This window comes from Lissotriton vulgaris, chromosome 5, assembly GCF_964263255.1.
Source record: "Lissotriton vulgaris chromosome 5, aLisVul1.2, whole genome shotgun sequence".
NCBI classification, from domain to species: domain Eukaryota; kingdom Metazoa; phylum Chordata; class Amphibia; order Caudata; family Salamandridae; genus Lissotriton; species Lissotriton vulgaris.
Genome location: NC_141693.1, coordinates 1174905405 through 1174932690, shown reverse-complemented (window position 1 = coordinate 1174932690; position 27286 = coordinate 1174905405). Strand labels below are relative to the sequence as shown.

The 27286-nt window shown below is 44.7% G+C and overlaps 1 protein-coding gene across 1 annotated transcript in view; it reads right to left on the bottom strand.

Moving 5' to 3' along the window:
• PLPP4 (phospholipid phosphatase 4) overlaps window positions 1–27286 on the bottom strand; it is a 918420-nt gene that overhangs the window by 440096 nt on the left and 451038 nt on the right. Inside the window, exon 4 of the mRNA XM_086920298.1 lies at window positions 23453–23516. Coding sequence (XP_086776424.1) covers window positions 23453–23516 — 64 coding nt within the window. The remainder of the gene's footprint in view (window positions 1–23452; window positions 23517–27286) is intronic.

Genomic DNA, 27286 nt, shown 5'->3' with positions numbered 1-27286 from the left:
GGTTGATACCCCGCCGTCGGAGGAACCGACACTGAGTGACATCATGGGCGCCATTACCAGTGTTCGAACCGACATGGGCCATCAGTACGAGACTCTTGCTGCCAAGATCGATACGGTGGCGATTGAGGTTAATCTCATCAGAACTGACCTGGGGAAGACAAATGAACGGTCCAAATCTCTGGATATCAAAACTGCGAGTTTGATCACTGATGTCTCAGACCTTCAGGCTGAGGTTCGCACGCTGCGTACTTCCAACGACCAGTTTGCCCGCCAGCTGGAGGATTTCGAGGGCCGGGCCAGGTGCAACAACGTTCGTATTGTGGGGGTTCCGGAGACCCCGCCAGACGTCTCCACGGACCTTCTGGTGGAAGATCTGGTCCTTAAACATCTTGCACCTAAGGGCCTCAGTGACTTTTTCACAGTGGAACGGGCTAATAGAGTTCCCGGCGGGAAGCCAAAGCTGGGAGCCGCGCTGAGACCCATCATTGCCAGGATTTTTAATTTCTGTGACCGAGATGCTATCCTGCAAGCTTCGAGGACCATGGGTCCTACCAAATTTGACAATGCCTCGGTCAGTTTTTACCCAGACTTTACCCAGGCAGTTCAGAAACAGCGCATGGGTTTTACCGGGGTGAAGAGACGACTCAGGGATATTGGTCTCAAATATGCCATGCTTTTTCCTGCCCGGTTGAGGATTGAGTATGAGGAGTGGGCCTTCTTCTTCGATCGCCCCGAAGTGGCCAGTGACTGGTTGGACACTTTGCCATCACATCGTAAGGGCGGCGAGGGCCCTGAAGGTGCCGAGGGCAGCCCAGCCGAACAGGAGGAGTGAGTCTGCAGCGGCGAACTGGTTACTTTGGACCTTTAGCAGTGGCTTTTTCATAGACTTGCTACTACTGTGGGTACCCGGGGGTGGGGGGATTTGGGTTTCCTCTTCCTCCTCTGGGGGCTTTCTCTCTCTTTTCGTAGGTTAGTTTTATGGGGCGACAGGCACACTGCAAGTTGGGGTGGCTTTTTGGTCTAATGCAGGGGTGCAGGGTGGGGGGGTGTGTTTTTCGGGGTTCCCAGGGGGTGGTGGGGGGGTCCTTTTCTCCTTGTTTTGATCGAGGCTGCTACATTTCCTGTTGTCGATTCTGTGTACTTCTTCCCGGGCGTGGGGGGCTGGGTGTTCAATGCCGGGATGGGGGGGGGAGCTTAGAATGCTGAGTTGGAACGTTAATGGTCTCGGAGATAGAATAAAGCGGGGTGTTGTCTTGCAATATTTGAAACGTTATACCCCAGATGTGATTTTGCTTCAGGAGACACACTTGGTTGGTAATGCGTGCCGTGCACTAAACTGACGTGGTTACCGTATGGTAGCACACTCGGGGTTCACCTCCGGCTCGAGAGGGGTGGGGGTCATGGTATGTACTTCCCTCCCACTGGAGATAGATGATGTTGTGCTAGACGACAGGGGCTGCTATGCGGCCATTACGGGGCGGTGGGAAGGGAAAACTGTCTCCTTTTTGTCTGTGTATGTTCCCCCTGGCCTGCAGTCTACCACGTTTGCTGATCTGGGTGATGTGATCCTGGGGCTCCCGGGCGACATGTTGGTGGTGGGCGGCGACTTTAATTCAGTGGTTAGTGGTGATGTAGATCGCAGTCCCCCCAGGACTTTGCCTGCGGCACAGCTCTGGCTAGGGAAGCTACTGGATATGTTGGGACTAGCTGACTGCTGGTGGCAGCTACACCCAGGTCAGCTCCAGTACACCTTCTACTCGGGTGCGCACAAGAGCCTCTCGAGATTAGATTATATTCTTATGCCAGCGGCACAGATGGTCTCGGTGCGGGAGGTTAGGCATTTGGCCAGGGGGATCTCTGATCACTCTCCGCTTTTGCTAATGATTGATGTGCAACTGGGCGCCGAGGGCCGAGTCCCCCTTATTAACCCCTGGCACCTCCGTAATCCTAAAATCAGGTCAGAGATAGTGAAATGTATGGATTACTATTTCGCTGAGAATGATGGATCGGTTTCCTCCCCGGTTACATTGTGGGAGGCCTATAAACCGGTGATTCGTGGTCAGGCCCTGTCCCTCATTGCCAGCGAAAGGAGGCGTAGAAATGCCGCGGTGGTGGAACTAGAAAACGAGATCACTGCTTTGGAAGGACAGGTTGGGACTGGGGACACTCCGGAGGTGTTGCATTCCCTGGCCCTGAAACAATTTGATTATAAAACCCTGGTCACTGATGCCGCTAAGGCGATGCACCGTGAGCAACAGGGGCGCCTGTATGATGTGGGTGATAAGGCGCGAAAGTTGATTGCATGGCTGGATAAAAGGGATTGATTGAACAGAGTTGTGCCTGTTATTGAGAGTGTGGATGGTGTTAGAGTGGTGGACCCGACTGACATAGTCCGAACATTTGCCCGCCACTTTCAGGCGGTTTATGCGCCGGTCTCGGATCTACCGGAAGAGGATTCGCATCTTTTGCTCCGAGATATCACTCTGCGTGGCCTGTCGGACTCTGACATGGAGCTTATGGAGGCGGATTTTTCCACCGATGAAGTAGCGCTCGCTATCCGTTCACTTCGGTCCGGGAAGGCCTCGGGCCCCAACGGCATACCGGTAGAATTGTATAAACTCTGCCCGGACAAAATGGCACCGTATCTCCGTAAGATGTTTTTGTCATCGCAAGATCTCGGCTCTCTTCCTCGTGATCAGAGACTGGCATCCATTGTCGTCATTCATAAAGACGGCAAACCCCGTGACCAATGCTCATCATACCGGCCGCTCTCGCTTTTAAACGTCGAGCCAAAGATTCTTGCTAAACTACTGGCGAATCGGTTGGTTACGGTGATAGCAGACTTGATCCACCCGGACTAATCTGGGTTTATACCCCACCGAAACACTGCGCTCAACCTACATCGCCTCCATGGCGTCTTGGCGAGGGCGGGGTCTCTTCGGGAACCGGCCATTTTGGTTTCCCTTGATGCCTCGATGGCCTTCGACACGGTCGAATGGCCATATTTGTGGGCTGTTCTCGCCAAGTTTGGGTTCGGCCCTAAATTCATTGGCTGGGTTAGACTCTTGTATGAGCAGCCGCTGGCACAGGTGGTGGTTAACGGCAGGGCTTCCGAGCCTTTTACCCTTGGGCGGGGAGCGCGACAGGGATGTCCCTTGTCGCCGCTCCTCTTCGCACTTGCCCTTGAGCCCCTGGCTGCATGGCTGCGTTGGGAACCATCGCTTAAGGGCATCCGCTGGTCGGCTGATTTCGAGGACCGTATATCACTCTATGCGGATGATATATTGCTGTACGTACCTTACCTCTTCTCGTAAGTCGCTGGGCGTTCTGTTCGACGTGCTGCGTTCCTTTGGGAGGAATTCTGGTCTGGTTATTAATTGGGCTAAATCCTGTATTTATCCACTCACGGACGATGAGCTTCTTCTTCCTCGCCATTGTCCGATACCGGTTTCTAGGGACGGTTTCAAATACTTGGGGATCTACATCTCACTGGACTCCAAGACCCGCTATGAGCGGAATTCGCTGCCTCCGCTTTCCCGGCTTCGTTCGGATGTTGCGGCGTGGTGTGGCCTGCCGCTATACCCTTTGGGAAGGGCGGCCCTGTTCAAAATGATGTCTCTCCCCCGCTTTTTATATGCCATTCAAATTGCACTTGATTTGGTACCTGCTAGCTACTTCTGAGAGATCGAGGGCTTGCAGAGGCGGTTGGTTTGGGGTGGGCGACCTCGCATTGCACTGGCAAAATTGGCTTTGCCCTGGTACGATGGAGGTATCGCACTGCCCGACATCAAGCGCTACTACTGGGCCTCCCAGTTGAGTGCTGTGAACCACGCCATGTATGGCCCCGTCCCTAATCCCGCTTTTGAGATGGACAGATGGCAACTCCCTGGGGGAGATTACAATCAGGCATTCTATTCTAGAGCCGACCGCAAGCATCTCACGGGCCCTACGGCAGTGGCTGTGCGAGTTTGGGGAAGCGCGACCGCTGCCACGGGCTGGACGGATAGGTTGACGAAGTCTACCCCATTGTATGCCTCGGAAGCGCTAGGTAGTCTGTGGAAATCGAAGGGTTTCGCCAGCTGGGACCTTATTGGTATCAGCAGGGTGGGTGACCTCTGGGCCAAGGGTGCAGTCAAGACCTTCGAGGCACTACAGCGAGAATATAAATTGAGTGATAGAGAGTATTTCCGGTACCTCCAGGTCCATCATGCGATTCACTCGGTTTTTCCGGCTGACGCTTCTATTCCGGAGACCTCCCCTCTTGAGGATAGGGTGCTTGATGGATACGTCCCCGATAGCACTATATCTCTCATTTACAAGAAACCCATCAATGACCGCTCGGATCTACTTTTGCAGCTGCGGACTATCTGGACCGGGGACGGATTAGAACTGGATGATGAGGATTGGCAGGCGGCGATTTCTTCTCCTAAGGAGGTTGCGATCCCGGCGCGTCTCAGACTGGTGCAACTTAAAATATTGCATCGGGTGTATGTCACGGGCCCACGACTGATGCATATGGGTTTCTCTGTGGACGGGTTGTGTAGGCGCGGATGTGGTATGCTAGCTACTTTTTTTGCATATCCTCTGGGAATGCCCGGAGGTGGCAGCATTTTGGCGCCGAGTGCATGTGGTTATGGGTGAAGTGACGGGTGTAGTGTTGTTGCCTGAAGCCAGGCGCTGTCTGTTGAATGTTTGGGAACCGAATGATTGCACTGTTGCTCAGACTCAATGGGTCACACTGGGTAACATGGTTGCTAAACGTGACATAGCCCAGTTGTGGGGTTCCCCACGGCCACCGACGCTCCTGCGCTGGAAGGAGAATATGGACTGGTCCATGTTCAGAGAGAAAGTTGTGTATGTTTCCCGCGGCAGACCCAAGAAATGGGGTAGGATATGGGGACAATGGAATGCATACCGTGGTGAGATTTGTACCCCCCCATTCACCGACCTTCCGGATCCGCTCCTTCTTTCTTGATCGTGCGTTCCCTGTACTCAGCTCTTGTTGATTGCATTGTATTAGTTGCTACCAGGTTTTCCCCCCCTGCCCTCCCCGATATTTCTCCTCATTCTCATTGACATACATGTTTCACCCGTCTCCCACTGCCATAGGGAACTACCAGTTTATACATAGCCATGCCTCGTTTTTTTTTTCTTTTCTGTGTTTTTGTTAGTGGTTTTATTTAAATAAAATATAAAATGTGAAACCTTTCGCGGATCCTAGCTATACCACAGGCTTGTACTTAATCATGAAGTATCGCTGCCGTACCCCCGGGTTGTCGGCTGATGAGCTGTGTAATTTGATGTTGATGTTATTATGCTCGACTGACCAGCCTCCGTGGTTGTGGGTCTGTAACTGTCCTTTCTTTACATAATAAAGGTTTTCAAAAAAAAAAAAAAAAGTTTGGGTGAATTTGTTTAAATTGAACAGAAAGTTCATAATGAAACTAACATTGTTTGAACCAACTCTACGAATAACAGGTCGCATGGCCCAATAGGTAGGGTTACTATCACCTATTCTATTCAATATACCCTTGCCACTGTATAGGCTGCGGGCCTGGGCAAAACAGTCTTAAACAAAGATATAAAATAACATGACAAGGGTTGGGCCCCATACTACTGTTGGTAAATATTAAATATTGGTCTGGATTGTAAATCTGATTATGGGTCATTTGAATGTTCTGACCCTGATATGATTAGACACTCTAAGGGGAGAGTAGAAGGAGAATCCGCAGAGAGCAGATCATACTAGTTAACGTTACGTTATGTTAAAAATATTTATACCGCGCACGTTCACCAACGGTTTCATGGCGCTCTTGACATAACGGCAGCAGGGGTGGAGGAGTTACTCAAGTGCTGACTGAAACAAAAAGGTCTTTAACAGTCTGCGAAAGTGATCGTAGCTGGAACAGAGGCGGAGTGGAGTTGGGAGGGAATTCCAAGTGGTGGGGGCCATGGCAGAGAAGCTCAGACCACCATGCTTAAGAAGGTACATTATTTCCACTGGGTGATTGCTTGCCTAAAGCTGTTGCAGCTCAGGTCTGTGTACTTACATGGAACCAGCAGGGCCCCAGGACACCATAACAAGATCCCAGAAGACTTTTTTAAGTGTGGGTAAAAACTGGCGTAACAACATGCACACTGATGCAACATGTAGCATGACCTTCATTGGCTTGATGCTGCAGTACATGCAATGACCCCTACCAGTGGGCACTAAACCATATGACATAATTACATGGGTACAAGAAAGATTAAAGGCCCATTTGTGCGCTATATTCGGGAAGATCTGTACGGAAAAATTATTCTGACGTAATCTGCTCTTGGAAACATTGGTAAACAAAAGAGAATTGCATAATGTAAACAGGTGTCAGATAGAAATCAATAGGACGGTTTGACGCTTTTTGTAACATAAAATGTGGCAAAAAGTACTGAATAGAGTTACACCAAACCATAACAAATATTGATACAGACTAGAGGGCTCCACTTTAAAAGCCAAACAATTGGCTTTGCCAATACATTTCTGCCAATCGCATCTTAACAAATGTGCAAGACGCATGTGCACGCATTACCAGCAATCATGCCATAGGTTTTCTACTAAAGAAAACCCATCCAAGGTAGTTGCTTATGCGAACACATGTCTGTCCTGATGCATGCATCATGGTGCATTTGTGTGCAAACGTTGTGATGTACTTTGGTTATTTTAATTTAGCATTCTAACATGGACATTGACAATGCTAGAATGGTAAATCAACATATTTCTTTCAAAAGTGAAAAAGAGATGTGTGTGAAGTACAAAAAAGATAGTGAGTGGTCCAGGAGCAAGTTGGCGCTCACAGGCCCTGTAAAATAAATTAATAATTCACTCCCTCAAGTATGCAGTGGAAGAAACAATTAATCGAATCAGAACACTGTGAGACAAAAATGCTCCTTGGCCAGACAAGCATAGTATTACCAATTAAATCAAAAGCAGACATCGGACTTAGACACCAAAGTCATCCAAAAATGAGGTAGAGCAGTATCATGCTAAATTTGCCATAATTTCGTGCAGCAATTTTTTACTGTAGTGATGACAATGGAAAATGCTAGCAGCAACTGGGAATTTTGTTTGTGCAACCATCACATGATGATTTGTGAAGCCTGTCATGAAAAAACATACAAGAAGATTGTAATGGGCAGGGCAGCATTCTGGTACCCCAGAGAAGATGTGTTGAGGTCCCAGATGTGATGATCTTTGCAAAGAAAAGTATACATCAAAGCCATAGAAAAAGGGCAGCTATTCTAAGACAAAGACGAGCTGGTTTGAAAGTTTGGCCGACTAGACTAAGGTGGCTCTGATGCTGTAGGAAAGGATGGGACTTTCGGGGCCCACACAAGCAGACTCGTCAATGATTGAAACAAGGAACATCCCACCAGAAGCCCAAGCAGAGGAAGGATTAAGCAGTTCAAGTATTGGATTTAGGAAAAGACAGATGCCTGGCGAATTTCATTGGTTGTTTAGTTCCCATTGCCCATCGTACTCATGTGCAATTTGGTGTCCTTGCAGTTTTTTTGTTTTCTTGCCTTCCGTGGGCTCAGTTTTCTTGCAGCTTCTTGATGTTGCCAGTACTTGTTCCCTTCTGTCTCCTTTTAAGCTGACTCTTGGTGGTGTGGAAGACTTGTTATGATTCGGGAGGCTCCCCAGTCCCACAGCAAGATTACTGGCACAGTCTGAGACTTATTCAAACACAAAAGATCTGGCGTTGTCAGGCAACACCCATGTATTCTAAGTAAGACTGTTGCAGGGGGTTTCTACCTCAACCTAACTGCTGCTATTCAGTTATACAGTCCAACCCAGTCCTCTGTGCCCATCTCTCTAATATGTTCTTTATAAAAAAGGGGAGAAGAATGTAGATCAGATCAATCGTAAAACAACATAGCCTCTACAAATAAGTGTATGTGTACCACAAAGAAAATGTGTGAAAAAATGAGAAAGCACCTCACGTGCGCACCACCAGAGGAGCTACTGGCAGGTTCTCATCAGCTTGCCCACGTCATCATCGGTGACTTTTTCATATAGAAAAAAGATTTGTGTCCAGTAAGAAAGGTGTCAAGAGGTGTACAGTGTGATCAACATATCACTAAAGAAAACAGAAAAAGAAAATGAAGACCCCGTGAAAAACACGAGACAGAATGTCTCAACTAATAATAAAATTTAGCTCAACTCACGTATATGGTTATACCCTTTTTAATCCGAAGTGTAAGCTTGCTCAACATTAAAAACACAGCATGTTGTAAACCACTTCAAGGAAGGCAAGGCCAACATGTTTCATTGCCTATATGTCTTTGCGGCAAATTTGTCAGGGCTTCGAGGTCAGCAACCACCTCCCTGGACATCTGACATTGAGTCACGAGTGACTGACAAACAAACAAATAATATTGGTTAAAATCACCCCCATTCATAGTTTACTTCAACACAGGTACTGTTGAGTCAGAACACGGACTGAGACACGGCCCCAAGTTCTGTACTATAAAAATTATTATATTTACCTAGTGGGAGCCACAGGCCTTTGTACCAGCTCCCACAAAGTCAAGAGGATATATATCTCTTATACTTTAATCCCTCAAACAAAGCACAGCCGTTGCTTATAGATTAATCTGTGGAAACATACACATCTCATTGTTTATGTCTAAAAAATCGTCACTCAATGCACCACAACATTGTTATTTTTAATTCTATAACTGGGACCTCACATTGTTATCATCATTCACTACATTGGTATATGCCTTCGTAAATCAATAATGCTTCAATTTCCAAAACACACATATGGCATACCAAGCTCATGCCATACGCCATACTATCGCCAGCTGTATATTTAACCACACCTTGGCTACTGTGATGGGACCGGCAGAAGTATCCGAAACACATGTTACATTTTTCAAACACTAGAAACTCTCTCATCCAGGTTCGAATAGCGCATTCCGGTCACGCACATCGCCTGTTCGCATACACCCCGCAGCACACATACTCTTACCGCTACCCAATGACCAACACGCGGTATCTCAACCTGGCGTGTGGGTGCAGAAGAGCTTCCACTCGTTAAAATCCAGTGGCCAATCTGGACTACGTTACATAATTCACGCCCTTTACGTGGCGTCCAATCTGAAAATTAGTATGGGCACCATCTTGGACGTCCCAGTTCTCAACTTACAGGTACCACTAAGCCGAACTGATTTGACATAAATCATGCAATGAACGATGTAATTAGCATATTATTTTGGCAACAATAATGTCAATAGTCATTATGTTTTTACTGAGTTGTTATAAGTTTTATGTTTCAAGCAGCTCAAATCTGAGGCGTAGCGTTATTCAGGTCCCTTAAGTGGCACCCAATCTAGAATTAAATATGGGCGCCATCTTGGACTTCCCATTTCGCAACCTATGGGTACCAATAATCCAAAGGATGTACCATAACCCATGCCATGATCAATATAATTGGCATATTATTTTGGCAACGATAACCTCAGCAGTGCATACGTTTCTACAATATTAATTAAGTGTTTCAAACAGCTTTTATCGAGGCTGGTCAGCGTGCTCAGGCTTAATATCGTATAGGGATATCTAAGACAACATGGATTCATGTGACTATATTTTTTCAAAAACACAGAAAAATTCACCATATCCACAAATGAATGGAAATATCATATTATATGGATTGCGACATGATTACCACTGTCTTTCATGAACCATGTCACATTCTCAGACCAAGTTCTGAGTGCTAGGCTTAGGTTGGTCATAACCGCTAAACCATCCCTGGAAACAAAGGAGGCCAGCCATTACTCCATATAGCATTGAATCCTATTCCTTCATATCACTGTTTGCTGATCCTATTCCACTCTATTTGGTCATTCAACCCAAATTGATTAGCTTTCTCAGAGAAAGATCGAACTGGCTTCTTTTGTGGCCAGTATCTTCTCCAGATTACTTGCCTCGCCCACTACTTTCTCTAGCACCACCCATTTCAAAGCTCTGTGATGGTGATGATGTTCCCGAAAGTGTTGTGCCAAACGTGTGGTCAACTTCCCTGATTTAATCGTGCTAAGATGCTCCTGTACACAAACCTTGATTTTCGAGAATTTAAACCAATGTAGTGGAACTCACACTGGCACGTTAGTCTGTAAATCACATTAACAGACTTGCAGTTGCAGAACCTGTTTAAGTACCAGGTTTTTCCATTCAGCAACTGCAGGTTGGTCATTTTTTCAGTCAAGTCACATACTGAGCAACTTCCACATGAGTAGTGCCCAGACGGATTTGAGGTATTCATGGTTTGCTGCACCGGTCGCGTGTGCACTAGTTTGTCCTTCAGATTCTGTGCACGTTTAAATACAAACTGGGTTGCGGCATCTTATACTCTGCAGTGGACAGTAGAGACCAATGTTTTCTTATGGCCTGACAAATCTTTGTAGACAGAGGGTCATAAGTCAAAACGACTGGCAGGCAATCATTAGATTGTTTGCAGTTCCTCTCAAGGAGAGCTTCCCGGGGAGTGTTATGAACCCTTTTACAAGCTCTATTAACTATCTTCCTGGGATAGGCCTGTTGCATTAACTTGTCAGTCAAATTTTCAGACTGTTGCAGATGTGTAGTGGAACAGTTCCTACAGTATCTTAGGAACTGTCCCACTTGGAGATTATCCCGAAGGGCTCTAGGATGGAACGATTGATAATGCAACAACGAATTCCAATCAGTGGGCTTTTGATGTACACTTGTGCTCAACTTGTTGTCTGCCACTCTAATATCCTGATCAAGATATACTGCTCTTTGGTTACTTATAGTCCATGTGAACCTGAGGCAGTTATCACGACCATTCAACCAATCGAAGAATTTAAGAAGATGGCTTTCTGACCCTGACCATACACAAAATACATCATCAATATACCTCTTCAAGAGGCTAATATGCCTCTGGAAGGAGTTTGATGGATGGTAAAGATGATATTCCTCAAACTGGCCCACATATATACAGGCCAGACTGGGCGCAAAAGTTGCACCCATAGATGCACCAGATGCTTACAAAAACAGCTTGTTCTTGTAGTTAAAATAGTTACGGGTCAGGGCTAGTTCAACACATTGCATCACAAACGACTGGGGGGTATCAGAGAACCACTCCTAAGCCCCAAGAGCGTGTACTGCTGCCACTAGCGTTGCCTCTTGGGGTATACTAGTGTACAATGACTCAATGTCAATTGTAACTAGGAACTGTTGATCGGGGTCGAAATCCACGTTCTCAAGAATGTTCAGGATGTCGGTTTTCTTTTGCTTGTGTGACTATAACTTTAATCGTACCTCAGAGTTCATCTGCCGGATCTCTAGGAAGGAGTTGATCATTTTTACGTACTTGAAGGAGTCTCGTAACCTCAGTTTCATATTCAATGGTCACACACGTGAAAGAAAAAAAATGGATTACCAACAAAGAGGCAGATGTTTTAATCAATGTAAAGCCCAGAACCACAGCTTTCTATATATTGCCCGAAATTCATAAGGCTCAACGTCCACCGCCAGGGTGCCCGATAGTTTCAGGTATTTCATCTGTCCTAGAACCCCTGTAGCAATTTGCGGATTTCTTATTTAGGGAGTCAGTATTGAAACAACTGTCCTATGTCCTATGTTCAGGACACAACTAACATTCTGAACATTCTTGAGAACGTGGATTTCACCCTGAACAACAGCTAGTTACAATTGACATTGAGTCATTGTACACTAGTATACCCCAAGAGGCTACGCTAGTGGCAGACTGCCCGGGATTGATGGACCGGACAGTGATTCATCCAGGAAGCCGAACGAGCGAAAGGCACTTCGCGGGAGTGTCCTTGATATACCCTTTCCAAAACACTAATTTTTTGGGCGCATAAGAATTTCTATAGAGTGAGATGAACAACCACATTAAATAAGTGGTCCCGCTCCGCGGTTGTTGGTGAATAAAGGACTTAAAAACCAGAATGACTATTAGAGAGTTTACGGTCCTGATGAGAACTCCGTACTAAAGAGAGTTCGAAACGCGTAGACCTTGTTATGTTTAAACCATAAGAATAACAAATGATACCTGTATTATATTGATTTATTCCTCAAATTTTATTCTATGGTCTTTCAAGAATTGTATATAATTTGTATATATAAAAAATATTTTTGCTACTAGAGTGTTAGAGTACGAGTGTGTGTGGAGTATGGCAGATAAAGATCTTTAGAGATAGTGTGTATGAATGACATGAAGGGGTATAATAGTGATTAAGAATATGTATGTCTATATTATGTTTTTTTTAAATGTTTTTTTAAAATGTGTGAAACCTGCTAAAAATAAATGAAAAAATGACAATTTGAAAGAAAATAAAAAGCAAAAAGATTGATTCATGAAAACCAGATCTTGCCCACATAGTGTTTATTCGTATGTGAGGAAGACAAATAGATAGGTTGATTAATATTAGCAGCACTGGCAGTTTTTTTGTAGTATACATAAGACAGGGTTTGGCCTTGCTGCTTGGGAGCCCATACCCAGTGGTGTGTAATCCAGCTGGTGGCAGCAGCACACTCTCTTGGAGCTCAGGAGTGGTTCTATGACACCCCACAGTCGTTTGTGATTCAATGTGTTGAACTAGCCCTGACCCGTAACTATTTCAACTACAAGAACAAGCTGTTTTTTGCAAGTTTCTGGTACATCTATAGGCGAAACATTTGCACCCAGTCTGGCCAGCATATATGTGGGCCAGTTTGAGGAACATCATCTTTAACATCCATCAAACCCCTTCCCGAGGCATATTAGCCTCTGGAGGAGGTATATTGATGATGTTTTGTGTATATGATCTGGGTTTGAAAGACATCTTCTTAAATTCTTTGATTGGTTGAATGGTTGTGATAACTACCTCAGGTTCACATGGACCATAAGTAACAAAAGTGAGGTATATCTTATTCTGGATATTGGAGTGGCGACAACAAGTTGAGCACAAGTGTACATCAAAAGCCCACAGTTAGAAACTTGTTGCATTATCAATCGCTCCATCCTAGAGCCGTTCTGAATAATCTCCCAGTGGGACAGTTCCTAAGATAGCGTAGGAACTGTTCCACTGCACATGATTATCTGCAACAGTCTGAAAGTTTGACTGAAAAGTTAATACAACAGGCCTAACCCAGGAGGATAGTTAATAGAGCTCGTAAAATGGCTCATAACACACCAGGAAGCAGTCCTTGAGAGGAACTGCAAACAATCTAATGATTGCCTGCCAGTCATTTTAACGTATGTCTCTCTGTCTACAAAGATTCATCAGGCCATAAGAAAACATTGGTCTCTACTGTCCACTGCAGAGTATAAGATGCCGCAACCCAGGTTTGCATTTAAACGTGCACAGAATCTGAAGGACAAACTAGTGCACTCGCGACCGGTGCAGCAAACCATGAATACCTCAATTCCGTCTGGACACTACCCATGTGGAAGTTGCTCAGTATGTGACTTGACTGAAAAAACGACCAACGTGCAGTTGCTGAACGGAAAAACCTGGTACTTAAACAGAATCAGCAACTGTTCAGGAAGAAATGGAAGGTGCATTCGTTATAAAGTCAATATACGCAAGTAAAAATCTGTTCCAAAATTGCTTCTTTTTATTCAATTAATCTTTAAAACTGGCACACAGCCAACACATTTCATTTCCGATTTTTGTCAGAGGGAACTTTATCAGGGCTCCTAAATAATCAGCTGTTCGGAGGCAGTGAAAAGTATGTATGATGAAATTGGACCTCAAAGGTCAGAATTAGCCTCAGCAGCAGTATGTTTTATGAAATCTCGCGCCTTGTAGGCTTACAAATATCTTGTGTAATAAAATCAAATGAAGACAAGATCCAGTCTTCACTATTCCGTCAAGGGACTGTATTGATATAAAGTCATGCTGTATGTACTAATAAAACAGCGTCTTCTCGTACAGTGGCATAGCCGCATAGCGGCTGTACAAGAAGTCGCTGTTTTATTAGTACATACAGCATGACTTTATATCAATAAAGTCCCTTGACGGAATAGTGATGACTGGATCTTGTCTTCATTCGATTTTATTACACATGATATTTGTAAGCCTACAATTCTGAGGCTCGAGATTTCACAAACCATACTGCTATTGAGGGTAATTCTGCCCTTTGAGGTCCAATTTCATCATACATACTTCTTACAGCCAAAGACCAGCTGATTATATAGGAGCCCTGACGAAGTTCCCTCTGGCAAAAATCGGGAACAAAACGAGTTGGCTGTGTGCCAGTTTTAAAGATTGATTGAATAAAAAGAAGCAATTTTGGAACAGATATTCTTGCGTGTATTGACTTCACAACGAGAGCACCTTCCATTTCTTCTTGAACATTTGGCTACTACTGACACCTCTGGATGGCCGGTGCGGGAAGTGATTGCACCACTTTCTAATTTATTGTACATGTGGACTGGGTGTGCTTGACCTTGGTCTGCCATTTGCCCTTTCTTTGTTAGCAGGTTCAGCAACTGCAATTCTGTTAATGTGATTTACAGACTGACGTGCCAGTGTGGGTTGCACTACATTGGTTTTACTTCTCGTAAAAGCAAGGTTTGTGTACAAGAGCATCTTAGCACGATTAAATCAGGGAAGTTGACCACACATATGGTACAACACCTTCGGGAACATAAACACCATCAGAGAGCTTTGAAATGGGTGGTGCTAGAGAAAGTAGCGGGCGAGGTAAGTAATCTGGAGAAGATATTGGCCTCAAAAGAAGCCTGTTGGATCTTCTCTGCGAAAGCAGATCTACTTGGGTTGAATGATCAAATAGAGTGGAATAAGATCTGCAAACAGTGATATTAAGGGATAGGATTCGATGCTATTTGGATTAATGGCTGTCCTTCTTTGTTTTCAGTGATGGTTTAGAGGTTATGACCAAGCTAAGGCTGGCACTCAGAACTTGGTCTGAGAATATGACATGATTCATGCAAGACAGTGGTAATCGTGTCGTAATCCAGATAATATTATATTTCCATTCATTTGTGGATATGGTGCATTTTCCTGTGTTTTTGAAAAATATAGTGACGTGAATCCATGCTGTCTTAGATATACCTATACTATATTAAGCCTGAGCGCGCTGACCAGCCCTGATTAGAGCTGTTTGAATCACCTAATTAATATTGTAGAAACGTATACATGACTGGGGTTATTGTTACCAAAATAATATGCCAATTACATTGATCATGGCATGGGTTATGGTACATCCTTTGGGTTATTGGTACCCATGGGTTGCGAAATGGAAAGTCCAAGATGGCGCCCATATTTAATTCTAGATTGGGCGTGAATTACGTTACGCGTCTGATTTGAGCTGCTTGAAACATCAAACTTATAACAACATCATAAAAACGTAATGCCTATTGATGTTAGTGTTGCCAAAATAATACGCTAATTACAATGTTCATTGCATGATTTATGGCAAATCAGTTCAGCTTAGTGGTACCTGTGAGTTGAGAACTGGGATGTCCAAGATGGCGCCCATACAAATTTTTTGATGTAAAGGGCATGAATTATGTAACGTAGTCCAGATTGGCCACATGATTCTAATGAGTGGGAGCCCTTCTGCACCCACACGCCAGGTTGAGATACCGCGTGACGGTCATTGGGTAGCGGTAAGAGTATGAGTGCTGCAGGGTGTATGGGATCAGGAGATGTGCACAACTGGAATGAGCTATTTGAACCTGGATGAGAGAGTTTCTAGTGTTTGAAAAATGTAACATGTGTTTTGGGTACTTCTGCCGGTTCCAGCACAGTAGCCAAGGTGTGGTTAAATATACAGCTGGCGATAGTACGATGTATGGCTTGAGCTTGTTATGCCATGTGTGTGTTTTGGAAATTAAAGCATTATCGATATACAAAGGCATATACCAATGTAGTGAATGATGATAACAATGTGAGGTCCCAGTCATGGAATTAAAAATAACGATGTTGTGGATCATTGAGCGACGATTTTTTGGACATAAACAATGAGATGTGAATGTTTCCACAGCTTAATCCATAAGCAATGGCTGTGCTGTGTTTGAGGGATTAAAGGATAAGAGATATACACCCTCTTGACTTTGTGGGAGCTGGTACGCGGGCCCATGGCTCCCACTAGGTAAATACAATAATTTTTATAGTACAGGACTTGGGGCCATGTCTCAGTCTGTGTTCTGACTGAACACTACCTGTGTTGAAGTAAGCTGCGAATAGGGGTGATTTTAACCAATATTATTTTTTTTTTTTTGTCAGTCACTCGTGACTCTATCTCAGATGTCGAGGGAGGTGTTTGCTGACCTTGAAGCCCTGACTAATTTGCCGCAAAGACATATAGGCAATGAAGCATGTTGGCCTTCATTGAAGTGGTTTACAACATGCTGTGTTTTTAATGTTGAGCAAGCTTACACTTCGGATTAAAAAGGGTATCACAATATACGTGAGTTGAGCTCAATTTTATTATTAGATGAGATATTCTGTCTCGTGTTTTTCACTGGGTCTTCATTTTCTTTCCCTGTTTTCTTTACTGATATGTTAATCACACTGTAAGCCTCTTGACACCTTTCTTACTGGACACAAATCTTTTTTCTATAAGAGAAAGTCACCGATGATGATAAAGACGTGGGCAAGCTGGTGAGAGCCTGTCAGTAGCTCCTCTGGTGGTGTGTAGGTGAGGTGCTTTCTCATTTTTCCACACATTTTTCTTTGTGGTACACATACACTTAATTGTAAAGAGTATGTAGTTTTACGAGTGATCTGATCTACATTCTTCTCCCCTTTTTTTATTAAAAGTATTAGAGAGATGGGCACAGAGGACTGGGTTGGACTGAATAAATGAATAGCAGCAGTTAGGTTGAGATAGAAGCCCCCTACACCAGTCTTACTTAGAATACATGGGTGTTGCCCGACAATGCCAGATCTTTTGTGTTTGAAAATTTGACGATGGAAGGGCGATCTGGCGTACATTTTCCCTCTTCAGCTGCTTGTTGATAAACAGTTTGAGACTTGTCATTTGGACTGATATAGAGAACTAGGTGAGATTGCTAATAGCTTAATTCTTGATAGTTTGTAATGATGCTGCACTTTGCACCTTGCAACCTTCTGGTGCAAATTCAGGTTCAGGCTGCACTCTGATGGTCTTTTTGTTCTGGACTGAGGCAGTCACAACAATCAATACAATTAAATATTGGAAAGCATGTTTGGTCCCACAAGGATGACATAGAGTATTGGATTTGCAAACCATGAATGTTTTATTAAAAGATTAGCAAACTCAAATTCAAATAGTCAAATTAGCTGCAATGCAAGAGCCAATACAGGAATGCATAAATCAGTATAAGTCAAAGCAATTCAAAATCATAAATACAAGGATAAACCTGTATAAAGTTGTCTCAAAATATATCGGAGACTAATTTCCCTTGTAGAGAAAACCCTTTTCATCTAAGTTAGGAAAAATTTGCAAAGTTTAGGAAGAATTCAGGCAGAAGGTGTCAGCGTGAAATGCCTCTGAATGACAGGATATATAAATCAAATAAAGCTTCATCTAGCAAGCCGGGTAGGCATCTGTCCATGAGCCAGTTATGCTCCTTCCGGCACAGAAAAAACATCTGCTCTAAAGGAAGCTAAATGTTATCTGCGTCTTAAGAAAGCTTAAATGAATCTACTCTAAAGCAAGTTAAAAGAGGATCTACCCTAAAAGGGTGCTAAAATGAGTATCTCCTGTAAAGGAAGCTGGAAAGGCATCCACCCTAAAGAAAATTAAAAAGCAATCTCTGTCTAAAACACTGAGAAAACATTCTTAAAACAACAGAATTCTAACATTATCAGTAATATGTAGACTTTCAGAACAGTCAACCAATCAAGGATAGACAGGAAATATACTGTTCCAGTCTCATTAAACTGTGCAAAACTGTCTCACAAGCAGGCTCCAACTGTAACCTTAAAATTAACCGATAAAGTATGTGGGTTGCTCATACAACTAAAAGTGTTCTATTCAATTAAGAAATTACACCACAATCTCAAGGAAGAAAACATCCTTCTCTGCATGAGAAATAAGAAAAATAAACATTACACATTTTCAATGTGGCTTCAGCTTTTCAACAAAAAAGAAATGTCCATGTTTTACAAGAAAGGTAATGAGCTTACATGAGATCTTTTTAAAATACAGTTACTAGCCAACTCCAGGTTAAAATCCTGGCCAACCAGCTGCAACCCGCTTAACATACCTAATCCGCCATGATCAAAGTGGCTTTATGCCTTGGCATAGCATGACAGACTGCATCAGAAGGTGGCACTCTCTATGTTGGGTGTGTCCCAAACAACTGCAGCACTACTCCTTCTAGACTACGAGACGGTGTTTGACATGGTGGACTGGTCCTTCCTTGAGGCTGTACTTGAATGCGCCGGTCAGGGGAAGTAAATAAGGAATCTCATTGGTGCCTGTTACCATCAGCCCCTTGCACAATTCTGGGTCAATGGCTGGCTGTCCGATTCTTCCATATCCAGAGGGGCACACGTCAGGGCTGTCCCCATTACTATTCGCCCTCACAATTGAACCCCTAGAGTGACTCATCCACAGCGATGCCCAACATAGCGGGTGGTTGTAGGATGGAGGGCTAGAGTTTAGGATTGCTCTCTATGCTGATGACGTTCTATTGTTCCTGGCTGAGCCCCCAGGCTTCAGGCCCGCTGTCTTGGAATCCTCATGTTATTTAGTGAGCACTCTCCTAGTCTGGCGGCGTCAGCACCCACTGGTGGCAATCCGATATCCCAGTGAGTTGTCTGTCCTTCAAGTACCTGGGGTTTCACATCTCCCTGCTCCCTGACCTTACAAGGCACCTCAATTTGACCCAGCTAGTGTCTAAAATGAAAAGCGACACCCAGAAGTGGTCAGGTCTTCCCCTGCATGTAGCTGTATCTTCGAAATGATGATTCTCCCTCGCTTCCTATACATATTCACTTTCCACTCCCAATACTCCTGTGCTGGTTTCGCAAGCTCAACTCTACTCTCCGCTCCTTTCTTTTATCGGGCGGTTGCTCCTGAATAGCATTTCCCACTGGCCGACATTCTCCTTATGACGGTGGACTGGGGATGGTGGACCTCTAATGTTACTATCTAGCCTCCCAACGAATTGTTGTTAATGATTGGTGGGTGGAATGAAACAACATACCGAAAAGAACTCTACTCCTTGGTTTTTGACTGCATTCTGGATGTGCTATACTGTGCTCCAATACCCTACAGCCTGCCTGACATCACTCATGTGATCTTTCTTTGCTGGAAATCTGTGCTGCCATTTCAAGGGTGGAATGGTAAATTGACAGGGATGACCCCCCTGTGGAGGGGACGCTGGGTCCATCACTCAGCCAGCTTAGAGGGAGCCCACAAACTGGATACAATCGGAATCACAGTCCTCAGGGATATTTAGGTGGGGAAACACAATTTGCCCTTCCAAGACCACACGCAGTGATCTCTGTGGATCCATGGGCTGGCACATATATAGCCAGGGCTTATTCCTAGAGCACACTTCACATGGCTAAAGGCCCTACACAGCTGGTTTAGTGGCCTATGGGGCTAGTGCAGGGCCTGCACCCAGAGCCTACTATGCATGGCCGAGGACTGTGTGCAATTGTTAATTTGAGCTGGAGGTATCCGGTGTTTGGCATCAGCACTTAATTGTCAACACTGACATCTATGACAGTCTGCCACATGGTGGTGCTGTCTGCCTAATTTAGAAATTAGCAGAACAACAGTTGTTTATTAAATCAGTATACATTAAAAAGACTTATGACTTATACCTGCCGCCCAAGCCATTCTTATACCTTGGGGCCATGGATCTGTTTAAATTAACTTGTAACAGTGTCATGGTTAGTGGATGTCATTGGCAGCGCTGGCAGGAGCAATGGGTGGTGCAAGCTGCGGTGATGGCTGGCACATGTCGTGGTAATTTGAAAAACTAGGCACCTACACCAACCTTGCATCTGTATGGTAAATGTACACAGTAGGGTGTGGCCATATGCTAGGTTAACTGCGTGGGAAGTTGGGCATAGGGCCTGACTGCAAACTAGTTTTAGTTGCAAACACTCAAAGGCCAGAAGCAGCTGCGGTTGGCAGTACTGGATGTAGGGTACAGGTCCTTTGGCCAAATTCTGCTTCACTAGGCTAAACGCCATGCAAAGTGTGGGTAGCAGCATAGAGAGTTGGGCATAAAGCCAGGCCATGGAGGAGGTCATGCTGCCAACTCCAGTGCAATGGGGGTTAGTTGCTGAGGAAGCTGGGCGCAGGCCAAAGTCAACGTGCAATGGGGTTAGGAACACAGATTGTTGGGAGTAGTTGTATCTAAAAAACTGAGAAGGATATAGTATATCTTAGCCAGTTGCACATGCATAATATGTTATTATGGACAGGGATACCCTGTTGTCAAATCTTCAACTCAGTGAAGACAGTCAAGGTAGTGATACTTCCCCTGCCTCTACAATGAATGAAGTTACCCATCTTCATCAAAAAAAATCTATATTTCGCCACTTCTTCTGTCAACAGTCAGTATATGCACGTATTAATTTATCCAGTAGATGTGACAATGTTAAAATATTTCCTAAGCCTAACCAAATTGAATGTTATTGATTTGTAGAAAACGATGACCAGCCTCAGCCAGTGTTACTTATTCTAAGGACCCCGGTTGAAAGACAAAATCCACCATGTCCTTTTTAAGAGTCAGGTCAGGTGATACATGCTCTCACTAACTGAGCTGGGTCAAGGGGCAGTGCAGGCTCATCAACAGGGACAGTCTTTCGAAGGAAACAGTACTCCCTTGACGCTCAAGTGATACACATTACACATGGGCATGACATCATGACTTTGGGGCATGCTTCTTGTTGGAGGAAGTCTTCCTCCATGTAGCTCCCAGTCAGCTGGGACTTGTGCTTGCCCTCCAGGTCAGAGAAAGACCATGCTTTCTCTTGGGCAGGGCAGAAACTTGTCTTCCACATAGGACCTTGCAGTAAGGCTTCTCCAGGGTCTTTACCTGTCGAACTCTACTTTATGAGCAAAGTAATACATGGCCGTGGTAAGATGGCCGACTCTGGGGGTATTTGGTAGAAATGTTTGGATGACTGTCTCATGCATACATGGAATTCTATTGAACTCTATAAGTTATAACGTCAACATTTATTCTAGAAACTACTAAATCAGTTGTTGAAAATTGTATTACGTTTCACAACAGAATGTCATTGACAGACAGGTTGCTAATGGGAAATAAGTGAGCTTTTTGTGAGACTGTTCTTAATGACGAGCTGGATAACTAATCCTTTCACGTTGTGCAAGTAGTAAGACCTCTGGCTAAGCAAGTGGAGCTTCCTATCCAGTGCAGGATATGTGCTATCTGTCATTTGTCTATGTTAAAGCTGTGACTAATAATGGTGGAAACACTTTACTTCTAGATACACTTAGGTTTAGGGGAGCACCGTGACCAGAGATTTAAGCATGTCCGGCTTCCCTAGTCTCATAATGGTGTTTAAGCTACTTGAATACATTATGCTTTACAGTCAAAAGAAAGAGTACATGCAGACCAACGTTTTAGTCATTGTTTGCCATCAACCTCGATAACCCTCTAAATTCCTAAATCAGGTGCTGTGGAAAGATGGTTTTCATGAGCAGGATAATGTATGGAGCAACAGGGAGGAGGATATTGCCAGGAAAAGCCTAGTGACCCCCGACGAATTGCCCAAAACAATACCAGAGCTAAGTTCTCTGGGAAAGCCAGTGAAGTGTTTCAGTGGGATCCTTTTCTGTTGATCACCAGTCATTTGCACCTCAGTAGAGAAGAGACACGAATTCTGCCAGTTAAGTTCCTGGTTCAGCCCTGCAAATGGAACTGCCTCAGACAAGGCCTTGCCTTTCAACAAGATATGTCTTGTCCAGAGTTCATTGCTTGCCCAGAGAGAACGCTGCAGTTTTCTACTTTGTTGCAATTACTCATGGCTATACTATATCAAGAGTTGCATTGTCCTGCAGATCCAAAGTAGTCTTTGTGCTGTTACGGTTATTTTGGGGTTAATTTGATAAGCACATTTAAGTTAAGCAACTACAGGTTCAAGGTGTTGTAAGTTCAGTATGTTTCCTAAAATCTGGTTAGAGCACACGATCTGTGGTTCTTTGTCTAGTTCATAATGCCCAGTAGTAGCGACTTACTCTGTACCTCTGCAGGAAGCACCACTGTACAGGATCTGGCCCAAAGTCGGGCTGGGACAGAAAACAGACCTGCCCACCAAAGAAAAAGTGTCTCCCGTTAGTGAATTAGACAGTTAAAAAAGTGCCCCCCAACTTGTAAATGGGGTAGTGATAAATTTGTTAATGCACACTGCAATGGTGTTTTGCAAAGTATGGAAGACTGCATGCATTTGTGCTTGCTGCAAGCAAGGTAAACAACTTCTGTGTGCTAAAAACTGTTCAAAGCCATCCAGACGAAAGTTCTGTCCATTTCCCTTCGCCACCCCAACTATATAGTATGTAGCACAAAGATTAGACCTCCATTTTGTTAATGGGATGCTTAGTGGCCAAAACATAGCACAAAGTTGTCCCTCTACTGCCAAGTTTAGACTTCCCAAAGGTGATAACTTCCACAGGCCACTTAGTATTCCCAATGCTGAGATCACCCATTGAGGGTGTAATTGGTGTATATAGAGTCAAGTGTACTCTGCAGTGCCTAACTTGATCTGGTGTTTGCCAGTGGGAGCCACAGGCACTAATTTTTGTGGACCAGCACTTATTTTTCCGAGAGCAAGAGAGAGAAAAACAAACAAAGCCAAAATACAACGAAAGATAAAGACAGAAAAAACATCACAAGAAAGAAAGTAGGGACACACATGAGTGAGATAAAAGGGCAGGCAGTATCTGGTAGTGGATCAAAGAGGCAGGAGGTGAGTTTAAGACTATGCAGCCTTGGCATGGGCATGCTTACATTTATTTCTCTGGCGGCTGGCTTCTGAGTTGAGCTTTGGGTACCACACTTTTTCTTAAAAATTAGGCAGTGGTTTGCCCTTGTGCAATCATCCTGAAAAGAATACTGTTATCCAAATGTACCAAGTCCAATGGCAACCACTTCTTTCCTATTCCCTTGTCAGGGCTGTAAAGACACCCCCACATCACCCTTGGTGAGGGGGGCAGTCATTTAGACATAAAGGGGGCCCTCTCAGCTTCTCAGCTCGAGGACATAGGTATTGCGAGGGCCCCCGTCACCATTACTTGCAGAAGGCCCTCTAAGATTTCCTTTCACCGCTGCCCCTCGTCTTTAGCTGCTCAAAGGGTAAGTCCCCCTCACCAGCACACAGAAAGCCTAGAGTAGGTGAACCAAATATGAAATGAACTTGGATGAGAAAATACTTCATACAAAAGTAGAGATAAGCATAGCAATAATTATAGATGTATCTTTCCCTTTGGGGCCCATCTTACCTCCCCACTATCAGCTTGATTGTGTTGGTGCACACACCGTTCAGAGCCAAAGCCAAAGAAACAGCTGGAAGAGGAATGGAGAAGGCAAGAGTCAGAAACAAGACCACTTCTATCAGAGAATGCACAGGCAAAGCATGGAGGCAACAACATTCAAGCGATAAAGCAGATAGCATTTTGTCATCTACTGTGTACAGGTGTTTCCTGGATTTCAATTAACAGTTTATGTTTCATTCTCCTGCGGTCTCCAAGAGGTAAACCAGTGTACTTCAGTAGTCTGGAAGCAGTAGCTCTTTAAAATGAGGGAACATTGGGAGGGGGGACTGTGACCTGTACATCTGTTCTTCATCCTGCACATAAAAATGTGGAATAGCCAAATGTGATGATAATGTTTGTAGTGCATGCAGTGCCAGAGGATTGGGGACAGTTCATGCAAAGCGGTTATCAGAGAATCTTGGAGTCATGAATCTGTCTTTATTATCATATTCTGCCCTCGTAAGTAGAATCACACCTTGAACCTTGTCTTCTCTCTTGTTTCCACTCCGGTCAGAAGTCAAAATCCTTAAGCATAATTTGGAGGACAATGTTGAAATTCTAACCTCTTCTGGTCACAAGTGGAAAGGGATGTCACTAAATAAATCTCACAACCAATGTGCATGAGTCCACAAGCTTCACACACCCAAAGTCAAGAATTTCAAGTGGAGAAGACATGGACTAAGACTGATGTCACACCTCCTGGAAACTGTGCAGGTCCTACGCTCTTTGCATCATATGCAACTGAGACTGCTCCCCAACAACCGACACCCTAGTCATCTTCTACCTCAAGAAGAAACACTGAAGACACCAGACTCTGCTTCCAGGAAGGAATGAAAGATGTTGCAGCCTGGATGAGCAACAGCTGCCTTAAGCTCAACTCGGAGAAGACAGAGGTCCTCATCCTTGAACGCTCCCCCACAGCGTGGGACAACACCTGGTGCCCCTCTGCCCTCGGAAACCTACCCAGTCCGACAGACCACACCCACAACCTCAGCATTATTCTAGACTCCTCCCTCACCATGACCCGCCAGATCAAAGCAGTTGCCTTCAACTGTTTCAACTCCCTCAGCATCCTCCGCTAGACCTTCAAGTGGATCCCCCTCGAATACAGAAAGACGGTCACCCACGCTCTCATAACCAGCGGAATGGACTACGGTAACGCCTTCTATGCCGGAATCAACAAATCCTTGCTACACAAGCTCCAAACCATCCAGAACACCACAGCCAGATTCGTACTCAGAACCCCATGACAAGAGCACTTGGCCTAGCACCTCGAAGACCTCCACTGGATCCCCATTGAGAATAGAGTAACCTTCAAGCTACTCACACACGCCTAAAAATCCCACCACAACATCAGACCCAAATATCCCAACGAAAGAGTCTCCTTCCATGTACCCAAAAGGAACCTCCGCTCTACAGACCTCGCCCTGACAGAGACCCCATGCATCCACAGAGCCAGAGCAGGTGGAAGAGCCTTTTCCTATGTCGCAGCAAAGGCCTGGAGAGCTCCCAGTCAACATCAGACGCTCCCCCACTCTGCACACCTTCAGGAAGAGCCTCATGACCTGACTCCTTGAATGACCCAAAGCTGCACCCCCGAACACCCCGAGACACTCACAGGTGATTAGCATGCTTTAAAAATCCCTGATTAATTGATTGATTGATTGATCACTGAAAGTTCAACATTTCTTTCATTATTCTTGACAGCTGGCTCAAAAGTCATAAACACATCAATAACATGGCTAAAAATGTAAATCATAATCTTAATACTAAATGGAAACTTAAACCTTTCTTTCCTGAACAGGACCTCAAAGAGGTAGTCCGAGCCCTGGGAATGTCTAGATTAGACTATGGGAACACCATCTCGCTGATATCCTTAAAATTTGTACTTACTCTTACAAAGCCTCCCTTCTTGTAGCAGCTTGTCTGGTATCAAGAAATTACCACTTTGTCCACATTACTTCGGACCTGCGATCTTTGGGCTGGCTACTTATTGAGCATTTAATGCATCAGCTTCAACCCTCTGATCAGTCTCATTACGTGACCAAAGCGTTGAAGATCTCGAGAGATTCTCCCCAACTTCGTAGGTTAGACACCCTTTTATGTGAAATTCCAGTTTTCAACAAAAAAACATACTTTAAACCAGTTGTTTCTTGTGTTCTTTTTTTGAAGTCTGAAATGCTAACTCGCAAGCTAGGCACACCACTACCTCCTTTCCAGCATTCAAAAAAGATTTAAAAACAACACCTTATTGACATTCATTTCTTTGTTTTATCCTTATAGTGACAGGACTGGTTCTTGTAGATTTGTGTTCTTTCGAATGGTGCTTGTACATACATCTCAGCTTTATGATTGTATGATATGTATGTGTATGCTCTAGTGATAGTCTATTTTTATTAGATCTACATTTTGTTTAAATGAAAGCTGTTAGAAATGGGATTTCTGGTTGGCTAAGGCTTGCGCTAAAGCCAGGCAGAAACCACCACTCTAATCAGAGCTTGGGAGTTACACGCCAAAGATAACCCCTGCTCACCCTCTTGGTAGCTTGGCATGAGAAGTCAGGCTTATCCTGGAGGCCATGTGTAAAGCATTTGCGCACGCACACAACAGCAACAACATCCCAGGCACACTACAAAAGGAACTCCACACAAGGTTATATCAAAAATAGACTTTGTATTCTCAAAACACATTAGAATAGTAAACACATAACATACACTGTGCCAACTGGCACAGTCAATATTCTGTCGGAGGGCCACATGGACCACTGTCAGAACCATCACAAAGCGAACTTAGTAAATAAGACAGGTCATAAACGTACAACCAGTAAACACCGGTAACCACTGTACTCAGCATCAGCCTGTAGCATAAATTACATTATGCACAGTCACATCAAGCGCGAATTACATTCTGCGCCAACCTCACCAGCATAAACACATAATGCAATTCTCTCACCAGTTTAAACACATTAGACCATAACCTCTTAAGCATAACTCACATTAGGGGCGTTCATCACACAGTAAAACATAATCTCACTAGCATAAACCATGATATGCAAAACAACCTCATAATCATAAACCATATTTAGAGGTATTAAACAGGGTGCGTAGAACATACTAAATGCATTACATTTCCTAGCACCACATCACGTTAGCACCTAAATCACATTAGGGCCTGGCGCCCTATAAATCTACCAGTCCCTCTGGCCAACTGGCCATCGGAGAAGGGGCTAAAATGCCCTGTGTCCAGAATGTCAGGGCGCGCTGCCAATGCAGCGAAATCCAATTGCGCCAGTGGGCAAACCTAAATGGTGCAGCTGGCACTAAGTGCTGCGCAGCTGTGTCAGGGGAAAAAGAGTGCAACTCACTCCTAGCTCAGACATGCCCACCCAAAGTCTAAACGTTGCAGCTGCCCACTACTTGCTGGGCAGCTGGGGATCTCTACGTGAGGCCTGGCACCACTGTGCCGCTTCTGTCCCTCTCAGGGACTCTCTTAATTACTGCCAAAAACGTGGGTACCACTGTGCCACGCCAGGGGGGAAAACATGGCCCCTCTGGGCCCTCTAGTTAATACTTTGTGCCCTTTGTTGGAGCCTGCAGGCTCAGGGAACCAATCAGCAAAGAGAACCATGGTGCCCTCAGGCCCTCCATGGGACCTTGGAAATAACATTGCCCAGGGTTGGAGCCATCTGGCTCTTAAAATGAATATGCCCACAACTGGGCCAACCATGGGCCCCTCAGGCCCAGGAAATGACTATGCCCATCAGTGGAGCGGCCCCCCTGCACATGCGGGCTGCTCTGACTC